This window comes from Tachyglossus aculeatus, chromosome 22, assembly GCF_015852505.1.
Source record: "Tachyglossus aculeatus isolate mTacAcu1 chromosome 22, mTacAcu1.pri, whole genome shotgun sequence".
NCBI classification, from domain to species: domain Eukaryota; kingdom Metazoa; phylum Chordata; class Mammalia; order Monotremata; family Tachyglossidae; genus Tachyglossus; species Tachyglossus aculeatus.
The window spans coordinates 2,806,894-2,823,969 of record NC_052087.1 but is presented as its reverse complement, the minus strand read 5'-3'; the positions used below and the strand labels follow the sequence as shown (position 1 = coordinate 2,823,969).

Below are 17,076 nucleotides of genomic sequence, written 5' to 3'. Positions count from 1 at the left end.
ACTTGTACATATCTATTCTATTTATTTTATTTTGTTAATATGTTTGGTTTTGTTCTCTGTCTCCCCCTTCTAGATTGTGAGCCCACTGTTGGGTAGGGACTGTCTCTATATGTTGCCAACTGGTACTTCCCAAGCCCTTAGTACAGTGCTCTGCACACAGTAAGCGCTCAATAAATACGATTGATTGATTGATCGATTAGAAAGTACATTTCAGCAATAGAGACAATCCCTGTCCACACCGAGTTTACAGTTTAGAATGGGGGAGACAGACGTCGAAACAAGTAAACAGGCATCAATATAAATAAATATAATTATAGATATATGCATATATGCACAGGGGCTGTGGGGTGGGGAGGGGGGGACGAGAAAAGGGAGCGAGTCGAGGTGACGTGGAAGGGAGGGGGATTTGAGGGAAGGGGGGTTGGGTTGATCTGGGAAGGCTTTCGGGAGGAGGTGAGCCTTCAGTAGAGCTTTGAAGTGGGAGGAAGAGTCCCTTGTCTCTCAAGTGCATTCTTCACTCTGCTGCCCAGATCATTTTTTCTAGAAAATGATTCCGTTCACACCTCCCCACTGCAAATCATCCAGTGGTTGCCCATCCACCTCCACGTCAAACAGAAACTCCTCTCTGTCGACTTGAAGGAACTCCCATCAGCTCCCTCCCCACTACCTATCCTCACTTCTGTCTCTCTCACTCCATCTCAGCCCACGCAATTTGCTTCTGTAAAACCAACCTACTCACTGTGTCTTGATCTCATCTCTCTCCATGTTGGCCCCTGGGTCACGCCCTCTCGCCTGTCTTGAACGCCCTCCCCAATTCATATCCGACAGGCCACCACTCTCCCCATCTTTAAAGCCCTGTGGAAATCTCTTCTCCTCCAGGAAGCCTTCCCTGACTGAACCCACACCTCCCCACCCAACGACACCCCCCGTGCACTTAGGTATTCTCCTCACCCTCATCCGCAGCACTTACTTACATAATGAGGAGCAGCGTGGCTTAGTGGAAAGAGAACGGACCTAAGAGAGCTGGGTTCTAATCCCACTCATCTGCCCCTTGTGAGACCTTGTGCCTCAGTTTCCCCACCTGTAAAAATGCGGATTCAATACCCACCCTCCCTCCTCCATGTGAGCCTCATGTGGGACAGGGAACTTGTCCGACCCGTCAACCCGTATCTGCCCCGGATCTTAGAACAGTTTTTGACACATAGTAAGCACTGAATAAATACCATGGCCTTATACTCTGCCGCTTCCCCTATTTGTAATTTAATTTTAAATGCCTGTGCTCCTCAAGGGCAGGGATCATATCTTCTTATTCTGTCGTACTCCCCCAGGCACTTAGTACAGTACTCGGCACATGCTATGTGCTCCATAAATACCCTCGATTGATTGATTGGCAGCAAGTATTGCTGGCTGGTTGTTATGTGATCGTGGAATAATGGGCCAGTGTCACTCACCTGACTCAGTGTTGCTCACTTGCCCATCTTTCAGGCACCCACGGTATGTTCTCCAGATGCTAATTAAGATCTTCAACACCAGGCCAACTCCTGCCTCAGCAGCCCAATTTTCCTCTAGCCAGTCCTGCGGTCCCTTGATTTTGGCAATTCCCAAGGGGTGTGTGACTAGTGGGGAGAAGGGGCCGGCTCCCGACTCGTGTAGAAAGGCCACAGGCAGACGCTTCGTGCCCCACTGACCGCGGTTGGTGCGATCGCGTTCCGCTCCCCGTCTCAAACGCGACGTGTGACCCACGCTCGATCTTCTTTCAGTTTTCAGAGAAACCCTTACAGCAAAATGGATCATTCGGCCGTGAAGAGAATAGTAAACAACATTATCAAGTCGCCTGAGGACAAACGAGAGTATCGTGGACTAGAATTGGCAAATGGCATCAAAGCGATTCTCATCAGCGACCCCACCACAGATAAATCCTCAGCAGCCCTTGATGTGCACATAGGTATTTACGGTTTTTGGTACTTTCGCTTTTTCTATGACAGGACAGCGCACTGTAATCAATCAGCCGTATTTATTGAGCACTTACATTGTTCGCTGGTCAGTCGGTTTGGGAGCAGAGCCCTTCTTGGCTAGTGGAATCCACACTCCTTGTGAGCGAGGATTGTGTCTACCAAATCTGTTGGATTGACTCTCCTAAGGTGTAGGACTGTGCTCTTCACACAGTAAGTGCTCATTCGGTCAATCAGTTGTACTTATTGAGTACTTTCTGTGTGCAGAACGCTTGGGAAAGTACAACACAGTTCGTAGACACACCCCCTGCCCACAAGGAGCTTACAGTCTTGAGGGGGAGGCAGATATTAATATGAATAAATAAATTCGGGATAGTAACGAAAGTGCTGTGGGGCTGAGGTTGGGTGGGGGGGGCGGTGTAAATAAATAAGATTAATTGAAAAGGCTCCTGTTGGCCCATGCTGGACGCTCTCATTTAGCACCTTTGGAGTGGACAAATTTAAATAAATTTGATCGATCGGTTGCTTGAAAAAGGCTTCTGTTGATCCTGGTTGCCCTCATTTAGCACCTTGGGAGCAGACAAACCCCATTTTCATTAGCACTGGAGCGCTGGCCGTCCAGGCCCACGATCGCCAGCGGCTCCGGCCCCTCAGCGCGGCAGTTGTTGGACCCATCTATCCCGGCAGCCTCTTCTCCGGTTCCGCTGTAACAGGGGAGGATGTGGTTTTTCTCCTCTTCTGCAGGGTCATTGTCAGATCCGGCAAATATTGCTGGCCTTAGCCATTTCTGCGAGCACATGCTGTTTTTGGGAACCAAGAAGTATCCCAAAGAAAACGAGTACAGTCAGTTCCTCAGCGAGCACGCCGGGAGCTCCAATGCCTTCACCAGCGGAGAGCACACCAACTACTACTTTGATGTGTCGCACGAACACTTGGAAGGCGCCCTGGACAGGTAAAGATGAAAGGAGATTCTGTTGAAAATATTGGGGCTGGGGCGACTCATTAAACTAACGCACCCGGGCCGGGCATCCTGGCACGGAGGAGAAGGGGCGGTGGAAACAGCAGTCTCTGCAGTGTTTTCTTGACCTGTTCGGCAGCTGGTTTGATGTCACCTCTCACACTGAGAAAACACGGGCCTGGAAGACAGAGGGCCTGGGTTCTAATCCTGGCTCCGCCACCTGCCGTGGGACCTTGGGCAAGTCACTTCTTGGTGTCTCAGTTTCTACACCTGCCTCATGGGGATTCTGGAGGGAGGCTCCTGCGTGAACTGTGAGCCCCACGTGGGGCCTGATCATCTTGTAATAATAATAATGATGATGATGATGGTATTTGTTAAGCACTTACTATGTGCCAGGCACTGTTTTCAACGCTGGGGTAGATACAAGGTAATCAGGTTGTCCCACATGGGCTCACAGTCTTAATCCTCATTTTCCAGATGAGGTAACTGAGGAACAGAGAAGTTAAGCGGCCTGCCCAAGGTCACGCAGCAGACGAGTGGCGGAGCCGGGATTAGAACCCAAGCCCGGGCTTCTTCCACTAAGCCAGGCTGCTGCTTCACCCCAGCGCTTAGTACAGAGCTTGGCCTGTCGGAAGCACTTAACCAATACCGTTATTATTATTAGACAATAAGCAAATGATAAAGGAGGGGGAAGTTGGAAGGTCACAGAAGACATTCACTCTCTCACCCTCACCCCACAACTCAAGTGCCTAGGTGAGCTCGAGCAAAGAAACGCAACGTGGCCTTGTTCAAGGCCGATTCTCCCCCCTGCATTAGGGAGAGGGTGGAATGTCACCTTAGCTACAGAGAGACGTTTGTCACACTCCAGCACCGATCAGCTCCGGCCCTCGTGGCCGGGGTTGCCACAGGGTGATAGGTTGGTGTGTGCTTTTGGCAATTCGCCTCTGACGTGTGACCGCCTCTATCCCTCGCCCCTGGGGTACCCTTTTACCGCCCCTCAGAGAGACACCGGGAGCAGAGTGAGCAAGAGTGGAACCTTCCGGATGAGGCGCCGGTTCTGGGTTCGAAGCCGAGCCTGCTTTAGGAGGAGAACTAGGAAAGCGGCAGGGAGAGCGGCTTCGAGAGGTCGGGGCGTTCCAGGCCAGAGTTTGGGCTCACCATTTATGTCCCTAAACGACCGAAACCAGGACAAGATGCTGGGCGTCTGGGTGTTTGCCCGGAGTCCTAAACTGTGGGAGTCCCAAAATTGATTGCCGTTGGCACAGGGCCCTGCTGGCGGGCCAAAGTGGCAGTAGCTGCGCTTCACACAAACGGGAAAGTAGGACCTGGCATTCCCGTCCTCTCCCCCAGGGGTATTTAGGACATGTCGTTTCAGAAATCATCATCATCATCATCAATCGTATTTATTGAGCGCTTACTATGTGCAGAGCACTGTACTAAGCGCTTGGGAAGTACAAATTGGCAACATCTAGAGACAGTCCCTACCCAACAGTGGGCTCACAGTCTAAAAGGGGGAGACAGAGAACAAAACCAAACATACTACCCCAGTGCTTAGAACAGTGCCTGGCACATAATAATAATAATAATAATAATAATAATAATAATAATAATGGCATTTGTTAAGCGCTTACTATGTGCAGAGCACTGTTCTAAGCACTGGGGGGGGATACAAGGTGATTAAGTTGTCCCACTTGGGGCTCACAGTCTTAATCCCCATTGTCCAGATGAGGGAACTGAGGCCCAGAGAAGTGAAGTGACTTGCCCAAGGTCAGGCAGCAGACATGTGGCAGAGCCGGAATTCGAACCCATGACCTCTGACTCCAAAGCCCAGGCTCTTTCCACTGAGCCATTGCTGCTTCTAATACCATCGTTGTCATCATCATTCTCAACCAAGCTTTCTGCCTGCCTACTACCCAAAAGGGCAGGGGTAAAAGCACACTCAGTACCCTCAGCCATCACCCTAATCCTGATAATAATAATAATAATAATAATAATAATAATAATAATAATAATAATAATAATGGTATTTGTTAAGCACTGGCCTCTATATGCCAAGGACTCTAAACACTTGGGAGAAATGGTCTCTGCTTCCTGGCAGGACCACCTGGCTTCACCCGTATCCTCAGATTCTTCGGCCCCGGCCTAGCCTCTGCGGATGACTTGGAATTTGTCCTCGCTGGGGTTCCCCCCCTTTTCCGACTGCAAATTGCATTAGCCAGCACCCCAACCGACTCCTCCTCCTCGGCAAGGGACGTCATCGGGATTTGGCGATTGGGCCGGGGCCGTTTCGAGCGGTCCCACGGCAAGCGACACTGGTTAATGTGAACAGAACCGAGTATGTTTCCTGGGTCCCCACAAACCCTTGTCCCCCGGCGCAGCCCTCCTCGCTGCCCCAAGACCAACCGACCCCAAAAGACCAAAAGGACCCCACTCCCAAAGTACTCAGAGACCCGCACTCGGGCTGATGCTTTACCCCCCGCGGTTGGCGTGAGATCCTCCCAAAGGGGTGTCACTTCCTTCTCCCCCGACACCATCCTCCTGCGTCGCCTTAGAGTGTCACATTTGCTTGGCACGACTGTTCAGATGAATCTCTCCCTCCATAAAACCTGTCATCTGTTCACGTCCGGAAGTCACGCTGAGGCCACGGGTCGGCTGGTAGGCGGCCGGCTTCACCTCCATCCCAGCAGGGTTCGTTTATCAGTGCCAGCAAATGTTTCTCTGAAGGGTCTCCCTAGTTCTTTACACCCAATTCGGCCTTTTTTTAAAAAGTGGTATTTGTTAAGCACTCGCTATGGGCCAAGCAATCAATCAATCAATCAATCGTATTTATTGAGCGCTTACTATGTGCAGAGCACTGTACTAAGCGCTTGGGAAGTACAGATTGGCATCACATAGAGACAGTCCCTACCCAACAGTGGGCTCACAGTCTAAAAGCACTGTTCTTAATGCGTGCAGGAAATCAGGTTGGACCCAGTCCCTCTCCCACATAGGGCTAGATGTCCCAGGTGAGGGAGGTTCTCCGTTTCTAGGAGGACCAGTTCCCCAAGACAGAGGTACATCGTGACCTAGTGAAGAAGCAGCATGTCGTAGTGGGGTCTGGGAGTTAGAAGGTCATGGGTTCTAGTCCTGACTCCACCACTTGTCTGCTGTGTGACCTTGGGTAAGTCACTTCTCTAGATCTCAGTTATTTCATCTGTAAAAAATGGCGATTGAAACTGAGCCCCATATGGGACAGGGACTGTGTCCGACCCGATTTATTTGTACCCACCCCAGCGCTTAGTACAGTGCTTGGCACATAGTAAGCACTTAACGAATACCACTATTATCAGTGGATAGAGCACGGGCCTGGGAATCAGAGGGACCTGGTTTCTAATCCCGACTCCGCCACCTGTCTGCTATGTAACCATGGTCAAGTCAACTTCTTGGTGCCTCAGTTCCCTCATCTGTAAGACTGTGAACCCCATCTGGGACCATGTCCAACCCAATTTTCTTGTCTTCACCCTAGCTCTTAGTAGTAATAATAATAATAATAATAATGTTGGTATTTGTTAAGCCCTTACTATGTGCCAAGCACAGTTCTAAGCACTGGGGTCATCAGGTTGTCCCACATGTGGCCCACAGTCTTAATCTCCATTTTAAAGACTAGGTAACTGAGGCACTGAGAAGTTAAGTGACTGGCCCAAAGTCACACAGCTGATAAGTGGCGGAGTCGGGATTTGAACCCACGACCTCTGGCTTCCAAGCTTGTGCTCTTTCCACTCAGCCACGCAGCTTCTACAGGTGGCACGAAGAAAGCCTTTAACAAATACAGTATAATAATAATAATAATAATTCCCATTTTACAGGTGAGGTAACTGAGGCACAGAGAAATGATTTGTCCAAGGTCACACAGCAGACAAGTTGGGGAACCAGGAGTAGAACCCGGGTCCTCTGACTCCCAAGCCTGGGCTCTCTCCACTTGGTCGTGTTTCACTTCTATCTTGGGCAACTGGAAATGGGCAGCGTGGTTCAATGGAAAGAGCCCGGGCTTTGGAGTCAGAGGTCATGGGTTCAAATCCTGGCTCCGCCAATTGTCAGCTGTGTGACTTTGGGCAAGTCACTTGACTTCTCTGGGCCTCAGTTACCTCATCTGTAAAATGGGGATTAAGACTGTGAGCCCCCCGAGGGACAACCTGATCAGCTTGAAACCTCCCCAGCGTTTAGAACAGTGCTTTGCGCATAGTAAGCACTTAATAATAATAATAATAATAATGGTATTTATTAAGCACTTACTATGTGCAAAGCACTGTTCTAAGCTCTGGGGAGGTTACAAGGTGATCAGGTTGTCCCACGGGGGGCTCACAGTTTTAATCCCCATTTTACAGATGAGGTAACTGAGGCGGAGAGAAGTGAAGTGACTTGCCCAGAGTCACACAGCTGACAATTGGCAGAGCCGGGGTTTGACCCCATGACCTCTGACTCCAAAGCCCGTGCTCTTTCCACTGAGCCACGCAGCTTCTCTAAATGCCATTATTATTATTATTATTATTATTATTATTATTATTATTATTATCAGGGACATCTCAGTAGTAACTCTTTCCTTCCCCCAGCAAATAGCCTGCCGATTTTACTCATGGGCAGTTTGTTTTTTCCTTAGTTTCCTAAGGAAGGCAGAATTCCTTAGCTTTCTGGTCCCTTAGCTACGTTTCCTGTATTTAATGCTCCATTTCAGTCAGGTCTTAGCGTAGTCACTCAGAGTAGCGGTGCTTTCGGTTACTATAATTTACATACCGACTTCCCACTTTAGGCTCTAAGCAAAGCCCAGTTTCAGATTTTAAACCTCGTTTCGAGAAGTTCAGCCTCGGTTAACAGGATTTCGTTTCTGCAGGTTTGCTCAGTTTTTCCTGTGTCCTCTGTTTGACGAGAGCTGCAAAGACAGGGAGGTGAACGCCGTTGATTCGGAGCATGAGAAGAACGTGATGAACGATGCCTGGAGACTGTTTCAGCTGGAGAAAGCCACGGGCAATCCCAGCCACCCCTTCAGCAAATTTGGGACAGGTTTGTCACAGAAACGGCTTAATAGCTCCAGATAAGCCCCGAGTTCGCTTCCCATCTTACCGCTGGAGGGTTTTCAAAATCCCCCCCGGCTCACTGCGCCCACCGAAAGCAGCAAGGCCTAGTAGATGAGAGCATGGGAAGGTCGTGGATTCCAATCCTTGCTCTGCCACTTGTCCGATGTGTGACCTGGGGGAAGTCATTTCACGTCTCCGTGCTTCGGTTACCTTAACTGTAAAATGAGGATTAAGACTGTGAGCCCCATGCGGGACCTGGACTGTGTCCAAACCCATTTGCTTGCATTCATCCCTACCCTTAGTACAGTGGCTGGCACATAGTACGTGCTTAACAAATACCATAATTGTTATTATTATTATTTCCCCTCAACTCCCTGATGGAACCCCCAAGGATGCTTCACTTAAACCACTCCCCACTAGCACTTGGAGCAGTGCTTTGCACATAGTAAGCGCTTAACAAATGCCATCATTATTATTATTACTTGGGTTTAGTTCTGTTGGAGACACTAGAGGCGGAGGCTGGTTTGCTTTCTGTTGACATTAGCATTCTGAGCATCATGGATGAATCATTGTGTATCTCACACAGACTTCCGTGTGTGCACCACAAAGCCTGGATGTGTTAAGTATTTGCTGCTCAGTGTAATGCCAAGACTTGCTGACGCCAGCTTTACCATTCACAGTTTCTCATGTTTCTCTTCGGTCCTCGGTTTCCTGCTTGGGGATTTCCCCCCCGTGTGAGGTGAAACCTCCCCCTTCCTCCCCGCTTCTAAACTTGTACGGTGGCATCCCCCCCACCCCCCCAATCTCCAGATATTTCAGTCTAGGTGCACGTCGAGAGGCAGTTCGTAACCATCTGCTCCTCCAGTGACCCTTAAAATTAAATCCATCTGGGTAAGGTATTCATTTAGAATGGTCAACGCCACTTTTTTCCGATTCCGCCTTGTGCATTTATGTTTTGGCTAGCGGATGCCGTCTCCTCACTAGATAGTGAGCAAGGAATGGATTTGGGGGGGTTGAAAATATCTGTAGTGATCTGGGTGGTCAAGAAATGAGGGTCGAAATTGGATTTCAATTTTGGAAATTTGGAAAATTCCCAAATGACGGGATTTTATTTTAGTTTTCTAACTTTAGGAATCACGTTAGACTCAGTTCTCCTACAATGTAGAGGAGGCGTTCGTGTGAAACCCCTCACGTCTTCAGATCCCGTAGCAGGTGTGGCTTACAGTTAAATACCCAATAATTTCCTGGAATCAGATGAGCTAGTTCTCTAACCAGTGCGTGGTGACAACACGCACTGTGGGAGAACAGAGGGTACGGAACCATCCACGTGGCAACTATTTCCTTGGTAACCTTAGCCTCTCGTTTTTGTAAAGGAGGTAAACGGCTGAACGATCTCTCGGTGTTACAGTTGCCCGTTGACCTACAGAGTCAAGGTTAAATAGATTGGATAGGCTCCATCAATGAAAAACTTAGCACTATCACACCACGTGATTTGGCGGTGAAATCCGCATATTGGTGCAAGAAGGATCTCCCAGGCAACTGCGTTTACCCACACACAAACTCACACTTGACCAGACACCGACGGTAGGTGTGAGTTCCCCACGGAAACTCTTTACAGAGCACAGATAGGAAAATCGTCCGGAAAAGACGGTTTTCACGGTGCCGACTTGCTCAACGCCATGAACAGTTGGGTTTCAAAAATTATTTGACGGACGAAGACTTGAGTTACTTGAATATTTTACCCCTACTGCTGCTACTGCTGATAACAGTTATGTTATTAGTTAAGCGCTCACTCCATGCCAGGCACTGTACTAAGCGCTGGGTTGGATACAAGCGAATCCGATTGGACCCAGTCTCATGTTGGGTTCATAGTCTTAATCCGCCACTTGTCAGCTGTGTGACTTTGGGCAAGTCACTTCACTTCTCTGGGCCTCAGTTATCTCATCTGTAAAATGGGGATTAAGACTATGAGCCCCCCGTGGAACAACCTGATCACCTTGTAACCTCCCCAGCGCTTAGAACAGTGCTTTGCGCGTAGTAAGCGCTTAATAAATGCCATTATTATTATTATTATTATTATTAATTCCATTTTACAGATGAGATATCTGAGGCACAGAGAAGCGAAGTGACTTTCCCAAGGCCACACAGCAGACAAGTGGCGGAGCAGGCCTGTGCTGTACTAAGACTGGCCCTGCCTTCATTTGAAACCCCCCCACAGCATTTATACAAATATTGACTTCCAAATTAATGGGCAAGACACTGAAAAAGCAATAAGCGAGAGAGGGAGACAAAGAAAACAGTGTGATGTGTGAGTGGACTGGGGAGTGGGTAGGGATGTAAATGGAAATATCAGGGCTGGGTGGAGGTGTTCTGGAGGCAAGGGTGAAATTGTTGTTCGGCTGTTTGTACAGCTGGCTGTGTTTGTCTAGCGATTCCAATCCTTTTCCAAGCCAGTACTTGGTGGGTTGATGATGGTCTAGAATCCACGCACGTGGATTCAGGAGAGTCTGGGAATTAGAAGACCTGGATTCCATTCCCAGCTCTGCCAGTTGTCTGCTGGGTACGTCACTTCCCTGTGCCTCTGTTACCTCATCTGTAAAATGGGGATTAGAAGCAGCGTGGCTCCGTGGAAAGAGCGCAGGCTTTGGAGTCAGAGGTCATGGGTTCAAATCCCAGCTCCGCCAATTGTCAGCTGTGTGACTTTGGGCAAGTCACTTAACTTCTCTGGGCCTGTTACCTCATCTGAAAAATGGGGATGAAGACTGTGAGCCCCGTGTGGGACAACCTGATCACCTTGTAACCTCCCCAGCGCTTAGAACAGTGCTTTGCACGTAGTAAGTGCTTAATAAATGCCATTATTATTAGAACTGGGAGCCCCATGCGGGACATGGACTGTGTCCAACCTGATTAGCTTGTTCTGCCCGGCACTTAGTACAGTGCCTGGCGCATAGTAATCATTTAACAAATACCATTAATACCAAATACCGTATCTAGGTCTTAAGGAGAACCTGAGGCAGGAATCTGGATTTTTCAGCCTCCCTAGCCTCAGAGTTTTGGGGAGTACCAGGCTGAGCCCCGGTCCTAATAAGGAGAGAGTTTTCCTAGCTATCACCTCTTTCGGAGTAGGGCAAACTCCACCCTCCGCCCTCGTCTCCTGAAAACTCCTCCAGAGGCTAGGCAGCATTTTTATTTCTGTTCCCCAGCTAGAAGCTGCCAGGTAATATTAAACCAGGAGAGAGCTGGGTCCTTTCCAGGTCTAGATTTAGACCCACTATCTTCCAGAGGAAGCTGGAATTAAAAGCAGGAGATGGAGAAATGGTGGAAGTATTCGACGACGGGATTTTGGGGGGGAGGAGAGTGGGGAAAGAAGGGATCTCTGGCATCAGTATTTTCATTGGGCATAACAAGCAGGTCGTTTGGACAGGTTGAGGGGTTTGGCCTGTTGGTGTCTTTAAGTCCTTTTTGACTATGGGATTGTCAAAGTTGGCTGACCCGATGGGAAATGGGAGAGGAAGCAGATTATGCTATTCTTGATTACATAGGTTTCCATAATCCCACTGTGGCTTAGTGGATAGAGCACGGGCCTGGGAGTTAGAAGGACCTGGATTCTAATCCTGGTTCTGCCACTGTGACCTCGGGCAAGTCGCTTTACTTGTCTGTGCCTCAGTTACCTCATTTGTCAAATGGGGATTGTGAGCCCCAAGTGGGAAGTGGACTATACCCAACCCCAGCACTTAGTTCAGTGCCTGGCACTTAGTAAGCGCTTAATAAATGCCGTTAACAAAAAGTGGTATTTACTGAGCGCTTACTGTGTGCAGAACACCGTACTGAGTGCTTGGGAGGGTGCAGCAGAACAGAGTTGGTAGACACGTTCCCTTCCCACAACAAGCTTTCAGTCCCGAGGATTTGTAAGTCAGCAGCAGAACAGAGTTGGTAGACACGTTCCCTTCCCACAACAAGCTTTCAGTCCCGAGGATTTGTAAGTCAGTATCATCATGGGTTTGATTAGCCCCCCGAATACTGAATTCCTGGAAATTGTTTCTGTTTTTTTGACCTCGAAGGCAAGGTTGAGCAGAAAACCCCTGCTGGATCAGAAATGGGACCAGCTGATCAGTCTACCCTTTCTAGTTCCTTTCCTGAATTGGAGGAACTACTCAGAGCCTAAGGCCACAGGACACTTTTAGACTGTGAGCCCACTGCTTTTAGACTGTGAGCCCACTGTTGGGTAGGGACTGTCTCTATATGTTGCCAATTTGTACTTCCCAAGCGCTTAGTACAGTGCTCTGCACATAGTAAGCACTCAATAAATACGATTGATGATGATGATGGTGACACGAGGGGCAAGCCTCTAATGCCAGCCTGTTCACTGAACCCTCCGTCTCATCTGTTTCACCACTTGCCCACATCTTCCCTCTGACCTGGATTCCTTCCTCTTCATATAGGGCAGACCACCGGATCACCTCGTAACCTCCCCAGTGCTTAGAACCACCACTCTCCCCACTGTCAAGGTCTTATGGAAATCACATCTCCAAGCCATCTTTTTCTCTCCTCCCTCTCTTTTCTTCATCGCCTGTGCACTTGGATCTGTGCTGTTTGAGCACTTGATTTTCACCCCACCCTCAGCCCCTATATGCATGTTCAGAATTTATTTTTATGTCTGTCTCCCCCTCTAGACGGTAAGCTTCTTGTGGGAAGGGAATGTGTTTAACAACTCTTTTGTAGTGTAGCGAAGCACAATGGCGTAGTGGATAGAGCATAGACCTGGGAATCAAAAGGTCATGGGTTCTAATCCCAGCTCCGCCACTTGTCTGCTGTGTGTCCTTGGGCAAATCACTTAACTTCTCTGGGCCTCAGTTCCCTCATCTGGAAAATGGGGATTAAGACTATGAGCCCCACGTGGGACAGCCTGTTAACCTTGGTACCCCAGTGCTTAGAACAGTGCTCGGTACATAGTAAGCGCTTAACAAATACCATTATTATTATTATTATTACTTCACTTCTGTGCCTCCGTTACCTGATCTGTAAAATGGGGATTGAGACTGTGATCCCCATGTGGAACAAGGTCTGTGTCCAACTCCGTTTGTTTTGATCCACCCCAGCGCTTAGTACAGTGTCTGGCACATAGTAAGAGCTTTACAAATGCCACCATTATTATTACTCACCGGAGCCCTTCGAATAGTGCTCTGTCCACAGTAAGTGCTCAGTTAATACCCTTGATCGATGGATAGATTCTGTCACTCTGCCACTTGTCTGCTGTGTGACTTTGGGCAGCTCAGTTAGCTTCTCTGTGCCTGTTACCTCATCTGTAAAATGGGGATTAAAACTATGAGCCCCATGTGGGACATGGACTGTATCCAACCTGGTTAACTTATATCCATCCCAGTGCCTTGAACAGTGCTTGACATATTGTGAGTGCTTAACAGATACCATAATCATCATCAGGGTCATGGATTGGAGTTGAAATTGGGAGAGGGAACCGGATTGGTATTGGGAAAGAGTGAGATTGGCTAGGAAGTCTCTAGACTGTAAGCTCATTGTGGGCAGGAGATGTGTTTCCCAACTCTGTTGTAATTTCCTTTCCCAAGCTCTTCATTCATTCATTCAGTCATATTTATTGAGTGCTTACTGTGAGCAGAGCACTGTACTGAGCGCTTGGGAAGTACAAGTCGGCAACAACAGGCTCACAGTCTAGAAAGGGGAGTGCAGAGCACTTGGTACAGTGCTCTGCACGCAGTAGCACTCAATAAATACGATCGATTGAGGGAAATTCATTCTGCCACTTGGTCAAGCACAGATTCCAAAATCATTCATTGTCACTACGGAGACTCGGGGAACCCCTTGGAAAGGCAAGCGTGTTTTCTTTTTGCTGTTTCGTGAGCCCATGCGCAGCTGTTGTAAGTCAAACAACGGAATTTTGTCCTTTACAGGTAACAAATATACCTTGGAAACGAGACCCACCAAAGAAGGCATCGACGTAAGGCAAGAGCTGTTGAAATTCCACTTGACTTACTATTCGTCGAATCTAATGGCCATTTGCGTCCTGGGGCGAGGTAAGAGGACAAAGTCGTAATCGCCGCATAGCCCTGTGAGGGGTCTGGCTGAAAATGCCCTTGGAAAGTTCAGATTTCTGTCCCTTGTCTGTCAGTGTCATCGTAAATCAAGGACTTGCGCTCAGTTAATCAATCAATCGTATTTCTTGAGCGCTTACTGTATGCAGAGCACTGTACTAAGCGCTTGGGAAGTACAATTTGGCAACATATAGAGACAGTCCCTACCCAGCAGTGGGCTCACAGTCTAAAAGGGGGAGACAGAGAACAAAACCAAACATACTAACAAAATAAAATAAATAGAATAGATATGTACAAGTAAAATAAATAAATAGAGTAATAAATATGTACAAACATATATACAGGTGCTGTGGGGAAGGGAAGGAGGCAAGATGAGGGAGATGGAGAGGGGGACGAGGGGGAGAGAATAAATACGTACAAGTAAAATAAATAAGTAAATGGAGTAATAAATATGTACAAACATATATACAGGTGCTGTGGGGAAGGGACGGAGGTAAGATGAGGGGGATGGAGAGGGGGACGAGGGGAAGAGAATAAATATGTACAAGTAAAATAAATAAGTAAATAGAGTAATAAATACGTACAAACATATATACATATATACAGGTGCTGTGGGGAGGGGAAGGAGGTAAGATGAGGGGGAAATACAGTTGAAGACTGGGAGCACCCCGTGGGATGACCTGATCACCCTGTATTCTCCCCAGCGCTTAGAACAGTGCTTGGCACGTAGTAAGCCGTCATTATTATGATTATTATATTGTATTTTCTGAAATAAATACGACGGAAGGAAGGAATGAGTGGGGATGAGCACTTGAGAGAGACTCCAGCAGGTTGGGTCCTAAACTGAGAGGCCGTTAGATGGCTGGCGTGTTCCGTAGGGCATCATCAGGAGCGTGCCCGGGCCCGTACCAGCCTCACACCCTCAGACCATCCACCTGTGCCCACCGCGAACCTACTGCACACGGGATAAGTGCACATGGATACTAATGATCCGATATGACCCACCTCAGCTTGGCCAGGGGAACCCAATTACCCCAGCGCTTAGTACAGTGCCTGGCAAGCAGTAAGCACTTGACAAATACCACTATGGCTAGGATTATTATAATAATATAAATATTATTTATATACAATACTAAATATAATAATTGTATTATTACAGCAATAATAGTAATGACTAGTGAGTGAGGCCAGTGAGAGTGCAGGAACGTGGAGTTCTAATGACAGATAATCAGGGATTTTAAGACACGGGTGCCTCTCCCGTTCATGCCCTTCCTCCCCCCCAGGGCCAAATTGCATGAATCCCGTAGGTATTGGCAACCTTGGTTTCGTTAATGAGGGCAGAGATTGCTTCTTCGTGGCGGGGAAAAGCAATACGGGTCATTAATTGAAGCATTCCAATAGATTTGGATATAATAATGATAAGAAGGATTGTGGCATTTCTTAATCATTTTCCAGGTATCCAGCACTGTGGTAAGCACTGGGGTAAATCCAAGATCATCAGGTCCCACATGGGGCTCACAGTCTAAGTAGGAATCTTGTCGGATGCCCAGGCGCCTTATGTTCCTATAAGAAATTTGTCAGGATGTAGAAGAAAGGAACCTTTAAGAGTAGACCTCATTGTGAATAATCAATCCCATAACGAAGGGTATCTCGACTGTGATGTATTCTGCTGTTTCTAATGGACAATTTTCTTCAGAATCCCTAGATGAGCTAACCAGTCTGGTGGTAAAGCTGTTCGCAGAAGTGGAAAACAAAAACGTCCCTTTACCAGAATTTCCCGAACACCCTTTTCAGGAACACCATCTTAGGGTAAGTGATTCATCTTTTCAGATATATTTTATATTTATAGGCGTATATCACTGCCAAAGGCATGACCTGCTGGACTAGACTCTTGGGAACAAAAGAAGCAAAGAGATACATTTTCTAAGCAAAAGGAGCTTACAAACTAACGAGGAAGGCAAGCGGCACAAATTACCAAATATAGAATCGATGAGAGAAAGAACAGAAACAATTGCTCAGCATACAACATTGAATAAACAGTTTGGTGAGCATTAAGATGGCTGATGAGGTGACAGCAATCAGTAGTGCTTACTGTGCACAGAGCAGTGTGCTAAACGCCTGGGAGAGTATAATACAGCAGCTTTGCCTGGCACATTCCCTGCCCACAATGAGCTTGACTAAGAACGTCTCCTCGAGGAGGTGGCTTTTTAAAGAAGGCTTTTGAAAGGGGAAGGATGTGGTCAGCAGCTCTGAGAGGGAGGAAAATTCCATGTGTCTTTTGATTATTGAATTGTACTCTCCCAAGCGCTTAGTATGGTGCTCTGCACATAGTGAGCGTTCAATAAATTCAGTCGTATTCATTGAGCGCTTAGCAGAGCACTGAACTGCAACTGAATGCATGAATAGGTGTAATGAGTGGGTTATTCGTAGGTTGGGGGCCCCGGGAGAGGCATGGACCGTGTCCCGTTACGTTATCCCATATCTACCCCAGGACGGGACACAACACTAGGACTTGGAGAGAGAAGTTTCCGTGGAATTTTTAGAGTTCAAAGCCGGAGGGTCAAGGAAGGAGTTGGCAGAGCGAAAATGGAGCCAACAGGGGTAAACACCTCATTCAAGAAGTTTAGACAGGAATGGTAGGAGGGAGATGGGGCCGTGGCTGGATGATGCGGTGTCGAGAGGGGTTTTTTAGGATTGGGGACACGCAGGTGTGTTTGAAAGCAGAGGGGAAGGAGCCCTCCCAGAGAGAATGGTTGAAGATGGTCAGGGAGGGAAGAAGAGGGAGCGCAGCTCTTTTTATAATCAATCAGTGGTATTTATTGAGCACTAACTTTGTACAGGGCACTGTAGTAAGCCTTTGGGAGAGTACAGTATGGCGAAATTAGCAGATACGGTCCCTGGCCATAACGGGCTTACTGTCTGGAAGTGTGAAGGAGCGAAGGAATGGGGTTGGAAGCGCAGGTGGGAAGCGTCAATTTTGAAAGTGGGCTGAAGACCTCTTCTTTAAGAGGTCTGGAAGAATGAGAGAGGTGGTTGTGGAGAAGGAG

At 47.9% G+C, this 17,076-nt stretch overlaps 1 protein-coding gene across 2 annotated transcripts in view; it reads left to right on the top strand.

Moving 5' to 3' along the window:
* Positions 1-17,076, top strand: part of IDE (insulin degrading enzyme) — a 118,062-nt gene that overhangs the window by 42,787 nt on the left and 58,199 nt on the right. The window contains exons 2-6 of one of the 2 annotated variants that reach the window (XM_038764110.1): positions 1,761-1,945; positions 2,697-2,904; positions 7,778-7,947; positions 13,889-14,011; positions 15,726-15,838. In XM_038764110.1, coding sequence (XP_038620038.1) covers positions 1,761-1,945; positions 2,697-2,904; positions 7,778-7,947; positions 13,889-14,011; positions 15,726-15,838 — 799 coding nt within the window. Of the gene's footprint in view, positions 1-1,760; positions 1,946-2,696; positions 2,905-7,777; positions 7,948-9,406; positions 9,546-13,888; positions 14,012-15,725; positions 15,839-17,076 lie in introns of those variants that run through there. The other variant, XM_038764111.1, reaches the window with a different exon arrangement.